Raw genomic sequence first — 10,117 nt, 5'->3', positions numbered from 1 at the left:
GACGCGGGGTGAATCTTTTCATAATAAAAGCATGTTTGAAAATATTAAAAGGGTGTAAAGAGTAAAAGAAATGCTAACAAAGTGGCGATAACAGCGCAAAAAGGTCTCATAAAACAGAACCATGTTTCTATACGTGAAGCTGAAGCTGCATAAAACTATTCGGTTCAGGGGTTTTATATGTGCGAGTCCCCGATAAGAAACGCAGTAAATTCGGGCTTTAATTTTGAAGCTTTAACAGGAAATCTCGTCTGTCACACTCTTCCGATCTTGACTACAGTCCTCGCAGCAGCCGACTCTCTCCTCTCCGCTGAAAAAAATAGAAAAAAAAATTCGCTTGCAGTCAAAAACAATGAGGGCGCACGACGCGCAACTCGCTCCGAGCCGCTCAGCCAGCAGCGCACTTTTACCTCCCGGAGGATCCGTGGCGTGTGGCTGTGCGCCACCCGGAGGGAGAAGGTCAACGGGGATATAACTTGACTGTCTGAGGAGTTTGATATTTTTGGAATCAGAGGAGGCGGGAGAGAGAAATCATGCCTTTTTGTAAACGCACGATATTTCCGAAAGATGTGTGCAAGCCCGACGGCAAGAGGCTGCAGCACCAGCAGGAGCAAGGGGAGATTTTCGGGGACTTGGCGGACGTGTGCAGCTTCACCCTGTGCTCGGTGCTCCGACAGCTCTCGGATTTGTCCCGGCACTCGGTGAGCATCCTGGAGGAGCTGGAGGGAGACCTTGTGTCCATCTGCCACCGGTCCTGCGCGCTGGAGGGCAGAGTGGTCCGACTGCAGAGGCACGTCGCAGAGCTGGTCAGCAAACCTCCACCGAGAAGTAAGAGAGATAAAAAAAAAAGAAAAAAGAAAAAAAAGAAGACGCTTAAGTTGAGCTGACGGAGCTCACACCTGCGCTCACTCCTGCAGAAGGGCTCAGCTGTTTGTTGGTTTGTTTTTAGTCTTGTGTGTGGTGACTTGAGTGAAAGTTTTGTGGAGTCAGCGCGCGCTCTGACACTCTGGGGTTTCACTGTGACAGTCTCCACAGTGACAGAGGGCCAGCCCTGCACGTGCGCGTGAGCGAGTGTGAGGTTTGTTATTGTCAGCTGTCAGCAGAGCGCTCTGCCTTCAGTTACTGCGGGACACACCGCAGGTCACTTTGGGAAGATGAAACTACATGTTTGATTTAATTTGCTGACACGTGACGGTTGAGGAGGTGGAGTTCATGTCCGCTCGGCAGTGACCGAGGCTTCATAGCTGTTCGGGACGGCATGCGACTTTGGCTCAGGGGTGTGCAAGTTTACCAGATGCCCCTGAAAGCAGCACGTTGTGGGTGTGGAGAGTGGAATGTGAAGTGGGTGAAAATGCGTGGATGTCATGAGTGTTTTAGAGTTTTGTCGCTGTGGTCTTCCCTCTTGTTTATCTGTAAACACAGTTTGACCTCAGCTGCCGGCTCCTCTGCTTGCGTGAACGATGTGTGAGCAGAGGCGTGTAACTGTTTCCCGGGGAGGGGAAACTCTACTCTGATCCTAAGAGCTTGGAAAAAGCGACATACATAAGTTTGTTGAAGATGTTTCTTCAGTTCTAAAACCAAAAAGCGGAGAGGCTCAAGTATCTAAACCCTAGTGGGGGTTTCCCCTCAGGAGGTGGTTGTTGACCCACTATTAATCATGTGCGTCATCAGGTGAGCCAAGATGTGAGCTGTGAAAGCTGGAGTCTCATTAACAGGTTACTCTAGATTGTGGATTTTATAAGTGAGAGATTAGCAGAAGATTTAGATATTTGGTGTTTAGTTATCAGAGAAACCAAGATGTTCTGGAAATCTGTTGCAGGCACATGTTTCAGGCTCACCTGCAGCCCTGGGCACAAATACAGATGTGCTGCTTGAAGTTTAAACATCAGTTTGTATTAATATGTGTTTTGCAAAGTGCTGAAATGAGGGTTAGGATTAAAGACTTTGCTAAAGGAAAAGTAAAGAATGAGTAAGGGGATTCAGTGCTTTTGACCACGTGCTTACATGGTCATCGTGTCAAACACAGTAGCTCAGAAAGTTTTGAATGAATTCTGATAAATCTTTGCAGGGGTGTAGAGTGACGTCATCTAACATTAAAAGGTCTTCAAGGTCAACTTCAAGGCCTTGCAGTATGATAGTGTGGCGTGTGTTGTCCAAATTATAGAAAGTACCATATAAAGATGTAAAACATCATGTCACGTTTGACCTCTGACCTCACCTTTGGGTTTCACATGTACCCTTCTTTCAGGTTGACCTCTAAAATATGTCATGTCTTGAAGGAAAATATTGCTAAGAGAGAGAAAAAGGTAATAATAAATTATCATACTGATAATTATGTCAGGTATATTAAAGGTAAATAACACAAAGTTGTTTTTTACACGTGCAAAGTGCAGGCTGCAAACTTAAAGTACATTCATGAATATATATACAAAATACAATAGAGTTCCCTTAAAAGTAAATATGGCCCACAGAGTGAGCTGCCTTGGCAGAGGTTTGTGCTCTCAGAGTACTTATTGTTACACTCAATGTATCGCTGTGTAGATATCTGGGTGCCTAGAAAGAAGACAGCTGGACTTCTTTAGTTTCTTGAAGATCTCATGTACCATCCACACTTGTACCCTTAATAGATGTATATTAAGGGTACTTTACTAAAGTAGTTGATTAAATGTACTGAGTGACATCTTACCAAGGGTGCTGTCAGTATGATCATCCACTGGCGTTGGGCATGTTTTGAAGCATCCTTTCTTCTAACTTTGAGTGTCGTGCTTGGTCTGTGTAGCAGACACATTTGAACCTATTCTGGCAGTTGTGGATTGGTTATGACTCTGGCAGATGTCTTGTGGTCCAGATGTGGTTTAAGAATCAACGAACCAGGCTTGACATGAGGTATGGCAGATGCCTGGGTGGGACAGATGTGGCCCAAATGTCATGACACTTGGTATCTGGCCCTTATAAGATAGACATGTGGATGGCATCGGTAAAAGACCAAATAAGAAAAACCCAAAGAAAGATGCATATCAGTTCATAACCTCCAACGTGTATTATGGAGTATGTTCTTTCTGTTGTTGGTAATTAAGGATTTGTCATTAAAATAACAAAATGTACAAAATGGACGATTCAGTGTAACACAAATTGAGTGGCCGTTTTCCCATTGGTTTCTTTGGGGTGGCTCATGTGGTAGAGTGGGTCGTTTACCAATTGGAAGGTCTGTGCCTCAATCCCTGGCTCCCCCAACCCCACATACGACACATACCAAGCATGTTGGTGCTGTAGCACTTGTGGCTGAGGTTATAGAGCAGGTTGCCTACCAATAGTCATCTCTGGCTTTTCCACTCCATGTGTCAAAGTGTCCTTGGGCAACATAGTGAACTGGACAGGAAGACCTTTACAGCCACGGCTTTCGCCCCCTGGTGGTCGTTAAAATAGAATGCAGCTTTAAGGGATTCCCTTGTTGGCTTCTCTTTTCAGACCTGGAAGTGTAATTCATCTTCTGTCCTGTGTATGGCAGGGACGTCAAACCCATTTTACACTGTGGGCCACATACATAAATACATACCAGACCACTGAAACTCGTCTTTCTGTGGGTGTGAGAAGTTTAACTGCACATTTAACCACCGAGATATCTAAACATATGAAAAAGACGACTTTATCAGTAGGAAAAGCTGTAAAACCAAATTAGAGTCATTTGAATAACAATACAGTTTTTCCTGCTCAAGCAGAATAACAGAAAAGAAGTGTAAACATCTGGCATGTATATGATTTAACTCTGGTCTCTGGTACAAGCTGCAAAAGTTTGCAGCTGAGTTTTCCCACCATTTAAAAGTAAAAAATATTCATTTTGTTTACAAGGGCTGGGCTGTGCACACATGAGACTGGTCTGATGAAAAATTATCTTCAGAGACACGAAACAAATAAGGGAAAATTAATTTCCTAGAGCACACATCAGCAGATTAAAAGTCATTATTACTTCTGCTGTGAGACTGTGCTGCGTGTGCCTACCAGTTACGATGGATTAGGGAGCGACACTTGAAAAGAGACAACCATGTGAGGACGTCGGTCAGAGTTAGCATAAAGAGGGTTTGGTTTTGATTTTACACGTGGCAGTGGAATCAAACACATTCTGTGAAAAACAAAAGGCTGGAAATCGGTCCAATGACGCAATAAAAAAAACTGTTCTGTAATATCTAACACGTTTGTGGATGCTTTCATCTGATGGTACAGAGATGGCCAGATGCATGATGGGAAATTTGCACTGTGGTCGCGAGCCTGTTTCGCTCTGCAAACTTTGCACAAACTTATCGAAGGCAGCTTTGACTGTGTTTGCACTGCAGCTCGAGCGCGAGCCGATGAATAAAGCAAGCTGACTGTGAACATGAGTTTACGAGGCTGTCAGCAGGCCGTGTGTGTGTGTGTGTGTGTGTGTGTGTGTGTGTGTGTGTTTGTGAACACGTACAGCACGATAAGACAGAAAGAGAAAGTCACTCTTAAAACAGACCAGATGTAGAGCTGGAAGGAGGAGAGGATGGGAGATAAAACAAATGCAGTTCATCCTCTGGTTTACTTTACAGAGACAAACTCACGCATGTGTTGGCCAGTGTGTGTGCGTGTGTTTTAATACATGAGCTCATCGGTGTTTGATGCTCCTCACTCTTCGCTCTCCTTTCTAAAATCCTGTGTGGGCTCTTACTGTATCGCTAACACGTGGGCCGAAGCGCATGGCTTAATAATCAATACAAGCCCGCCTGGGCCTTCATCTTCCATCGTCATCTGAACTTCACCGCCTCTTTCTCCCTCTCTCTTACCTCCTACTGTCTCAGCAAGGATGGAAAACACTGATTTGAATTTCACCAACAGAAAAATGAGGACTAAGTCTCCTTAAAGCACTTTGTATTGTAAGATAAGAACCCTACATTACTAAGAGTAACTCCAACAATCCAACAAACTATGAGCAAGCACTTGGCGACAGCGGGGAGAAAAAACTCCCTTATAACAGGTAGAAACCTCCTGCAGAACCAGGCTCAGAGCCTGAGTGATGCTTAAAGCGCTAAATCCTTTAAAAAAAAAAGTTTCTGCAATGAACACAAAGAGACGCTTTTACTTTTATTAATAAGACTCATAACTTTGTAAAGAATCAAAGCCCCCACCCCTCAGCAGTTGTAGTGGGTTTGTAATGTTGGCGGCTCTACTGTATAGAAGCTAGATTCTGGCTACTTTTTTTTAATATTTAAAGAAATAGAAACATAATTATTTTCCATCTGTTTCATTTTCCTTTGAGTTGTCTGTTTTATTAACTACTTTAGCCTCTTGCTAACGTTAGACTTGCATCAGTAGTAACTGCTTAGTTGATGCTGATTTTATTCTTTGTGACTATTTTGCTTTAAAAAACTACACAAGGTGAAACAGACATTTTATGTCATTTTTGATACTTTCCTTTGATTTTTCTGGCAAATGTTCTGTTTAGCTTTCTGTTAGAGGCTCGTGACTAATGCTAAAATAGTATCTCTCATGACATCAGTGGAATCAGCAGTGGCCTAATTATACATGCTTCGACTGAAGTTATAAGATAAAGATTAAACTCATCAGTTACACTCCCCTACTTTAACTATAAATGCAGTAAAGCTGTTGCAGTAAACACTGGGAGATTTCCAGAGCAGCTGTGCCAATATTAGCTACAGTGTAAAGTCATGTTATAAGATTAGATATAGACTCGGCTGATTTTCAGTCAGTCTCACGTAAGTTCGATTATCAACCGGACACGTAGTAGTTACATTCATACTGTGAATGAGGAAGTCACAAATTTCAAAAGTGTTTGTAACAACAAACCGAATCTATGCCAGCTAAATCACCCCCACTCAGCTGAACATGGACATTTTTAAGAAGCTAACAAAGGGTTAGTGGCTCAAGCTAAAGCTAAAGGAAGGAGCCTCAGTATAAGCAAAAGGTCAAAGCAGTTAGGGGGACAATTATGGGGATACAGAAAAGCGTTAATGTTGATCTCCTGGTATAGCGTGAAGTTATAAACATTCTGGAAATTAGTGTAGGTACCTGATATTTGTTTTGTTATGTGACTCAGCTGCACCTGATTTTGCTTTGTAAGCTTAAATATGTCAGGTAATGGTAGGTTTACAGCAACTCATTCTTGCAACTCATCGTTTGGGGGTGGGGGGTGGGGGAGACAAAGTTTAATATCTGCTTTGAAAATATGAAAAGTTTATTTTTGTTTGTATATGTGGGAGTTACAGGTCTTAGGGGGGGAAATTGGCAGGTCAAAAAATCAGAATCAACCAAGAACACTGCAGTCGGTGCATCTCTACTCTGTCAGTCGTTACCAGCCAGGAGACTTTGTTCATGTTCATTGGGACCTTCATGATTTGCACCCCCACTCTGCCTACCTGACTTTTTACTTTCACTTCCTATCACTGGTTAGGTTTAGCTAGTAAAAATTACTTGGTTAAGGAAAGGGGAAGATCAGGCGTTGGGTTAAAACAGCCCTATAACAACAGTAACACTGCTTGTTCACAAATAACATTTACTGATCACTTGCACTTAAGCTATAGCTCACTGAGTAACAGCAGAAAAATAATCTTCAATAAATGGGCCACACTGCCAACTCAGGTCCTAGGGATGAGGTTAATTGTTTAATAGCAATATTAGTATTTGGCATTATTTAATTTGTGAATGTAGTTTTTTAAATATATATTCCTTTGTGTATTTTTTAACTTTTGAAGGACTAAGTGGTGTGTTTGTTTACTCTAACTCTGAATCTACAGTCAGTTTTTAGATCACAATGATCAAGTAAACTTGGGATGAATACCACACAATGCTGAGTGGGACTTTTAAAAACTGCGGGAGGCTCTAATAAAACGCCCTGGGCTTTGGAGCTTTGACTGTATGAAGTAAGCTAGGTAATTTGCAGCTTATAAGTATAATCCATTTCTTGCACTTGCTCTCATGAGTTTGGTTTTGGAAAGGCTTAAAACAGAGCCCACCATCGGAGGTCTTTATGGAAGACTTACAGTATCTCCTACTACAGCCCCATGTTTGAGCACACTGCTCAATGAGCGCCACCTGTGGTTAGTGTTTGGTTAGGTTAAGATAGTTGAGGGTTTTCCAATTTGTAAGGATGAGAAACACTCACATTATTTTCTCTTATTCATTTGAAGAAAAAAATCTTGGATCTGTGCTTTTTCTCCAATAACAACCACTGACAATCCCCCCTCTCCACCTGCCAAAAAAAGTGGAGTTGCACACACAGTAAAACACACGTTTCCAGCCTGGATGAGGGGAATTTTTCCACCCAGTGTAGACTTTGTACAGGAGTCGGATCTCCTGAGCCGCTTCCAAGATCTCTGCACTGTGAAACACTGGAGGGAATCGGAGCTGGCTTCCTGCGCCCGGAGAGGAGGGGAGGAGTCGCACTGATACAGAGAGGAAGAAGATGTCAGTCGTCGCTTTGGAAAGCGTGATAGCGGGAGGAATGTGTGTGTGCATGTGTGTGTGTCCACTTTCCACTGGAAGTTGTCACTCAGAAGGGCCTAAACTTGAGGAGTTTGCCCTCTGAAACACCTCCTCTTCAGCCTTTTTCATACTGGGCTCATTTCCTGCCATTTTTTGTTGGCTGCTGTTGACCCAAAGTGGGGCAGGAGTATCCCAAGTATGTGAATGGGAACCAAAGTTTGGTGTTTTCTTTTTGTGCCTGTTTCCAGCTTTATACTATGTGGGAAACCACATTCCTTCTTTGACCTCGCACTGATTTTTTTTTTTTTTGAGTTTCTTGTAACAAAATGTTCCCTGCTCTGCCTCACAGTCCCAGTCGTGTTAGACGTTTGCATGAAAAGCACATTTTAATCCGCTTGTGGACAATTCCTAGTTCCTGAGCTCACAGCAGGTGTTATCCCTGAGGTGCTAAAGGCAAAGCACCTGCTGTGACATCACTGAATAGGGGTGTGGCCTCAGGAGATCACTGTGGTGCTTTCTTTTGTTCTTGCTAATTGCTGCACCAATATGTGAAAGATTCATCCACTTTTGCAGGTTTTTATTATCTAAAGCACATAAAAGTGTAGAAATTTATTAGAAAATACTTTAATGAAAGCAACATTACACCAGAAACTATGCCTCAAGATGCTTTATATTTAAGGTAGAGACAATTATACAGGGAAAATACTAACATCAAGTAAACGATGGCTTATCTGAACAAAGGGGACATTTTAATTTTGTTCATATCATTCAGCATGTAGAGAACACAGAAATTGTTTTGCTCCTCTATTTGAACCTAAATCATCTTAATCAAAGAGCCAATGGGAAGGAAATGATTTAAAAGACTTTCCCTCCCCCCTTCTATCTCGTTCCCATGGGTGGATGTCGCCCTCATGACTTAGTATCCCTGCATCTCATCCCCTTCCCCTCCTTTCTCACATTTTTCTCTTCTTTTTCCATCTTCCAACTCTCCTCTGTGACAGGAGACAAAAACAATCCTAAAACCTGTTTTTAGCTATGGTCAACGTTTGATTTTAGACTTCGCGGCTTTGGATATGGAGGTGTTTTGTAATCCCACAGTTTTTTTAATCATATCTACAGTCCGTGAACTCTTTCCTTGAGCCAAAACATTCACTTCTCCTCATCCTCCCCCACCATCTCTCTTCCTACAGCTGGTGATTCAGAGGGCAGCGGTAGCAGGACTGAAAAACTTCCCGCCACCACTCCAAATTTTTATTTAAAAAAAAAAAAATCTTACTTTTGTTTTTAGTTGAAATCAGTATTTGGATCTGCCAAATTTCCAGAGGCAAATCTCATTTGCACATTCTCATACACTAGGTGGAATTATTCATCAAAATGGTGTATTATATAATGTCACAGAAAACTAGCAGTTTCAGAGCTGCAAACATAAACAAACTTTAAACCAAAGCTGATCATGTTTTTTTTTGGGAGTGCATAATTTAAAAGTTTAATTTTTTGGAATTCACAAACAATAACTTCAAAATGTCGACATGTATATACTTTTAATGAGATGTTTTCATGTATAAACAGCATGGTGGATCAGTGTTTGACATTGCTGCCTCACTGCAGACGGGTCCTGGGTTCAAACCTGGGTAAGACTATTCTGCTTGGAAATTGACTGTTCTTCCCAGGACACCCAAGCAAAAACGTCATTCTTAATCTCAGGATTTTCAGTTCCTGGTTAAATTAAGGTTGAAGAAACATGTAGACATTAACCAAACACAGACGTAAACTGTCTTAGGGTAAATTCTTTGGTCTTTCGATTTTCCGGCTTCTTTCATGGTGATGGACAAACTTCCTTTACCGTGGACAGTGGTGCTGGTGTGGCTTTAGCCATGGTGCTTCTTGGGTTGTTCCTGAACACTCTAACCAATTTCTTTATATGAAGACAGTTTGGTCTCATTCCAGACCCGCTCAGCAACCTAACAAACCCATGTCCAATGGCACGAGGGCTATGTGCATTTTTAGTGCTGTTCGTGTTTCATGCGCAACTGTTGGTATATATCTTTTTATTTCACAAGCTGTCATGCATCTGTTACAGCCACAGATTATTGTTACCAGTATATCTAACACCTACAACCTCTCGGACCAAAGAAATACCTAAAGTATCATCACATTTCCTGAATTTTGCCACTATTTGGTACTGCAGTGTTGATTTTTCTTGCACCAACAGCCTATAAATGTTATAAAAGTTAAATAAGAATACTTAAAGTGTTCCCCAAAAAAAGTAAGAATATATGTCTGAATGAGTTTTCCTAAAATTGATAGCAGATTTAAAAAAGACTTGAGTGTTTTGTGATCACAACGTGTTAATCAATAGACTGTGTTTCTGTTTTGTGTTTGACGAGTTTCATACTTGAAGGAAGAATCGTTCAGCTAGTGTTGTTGAACTTGGTGTTCTGCAGGGAAGCCTTCTAAGTCCTCACATATTTTCATAAATACTTTCATAAACTTATCTTTCTGGGTAAAATTTTTATCCCAAAAATGTGAAACATTTCAAATGTTAAGAAGTTAAGTTTGTATGTATTTCAGCAGACAGCCTCAGTTATAGGGCTGCACGATTTTGCATAAAATGAGAATCACGATTTTTTTGGCTTAGAATTGAGATCACGATTCTCTCACG

General features: G+C 41.7%; 1 protein-coding gene across 1 annotated transcript in view; it reads left to right on the top strand.

Moving 5' to 3' along the window:
• The first annotated feature begins 455 nt into the window (after positions 1-455).
• The window catches only part of nhsl2 (NHS-like 2), a 218,372-nt gene continuing 208,710 nt past the window's right edge, over positions 456-10,117 (top strand). The window contains exon 1 of the mRNA XM_080868206.1: positions 456-825. Within this exon, the coding sequence (XP_080724332.1) occupies positions 531-825 (295 nt within the window). The 5' untranslated portion in view covers positions 456-530. The remainder of the gene's footprint in view (positions 826-10,117) is intronic.

This window comes from Rhamphochromis sp. 'chilingali' (genome assembly GCF_963969265.1).
Source record: "Rhamphochromis sp. 'chilingali' genome assembly, chromosome: 1".
In the NCBI taxonomy this organism is placed as follows: domain Eukaryota; kingdom Metazoa; phylum Chordata; class Actinopteri; order Cichliformes; family Cichlidae; genus Rhamphochromis; species Rhamphochromis sp. 'chilingali'.
Note: the sequence above shows the minus strand (reverse complement) of the source record. Positions and strands in the feature narration are given on the sequence as shown.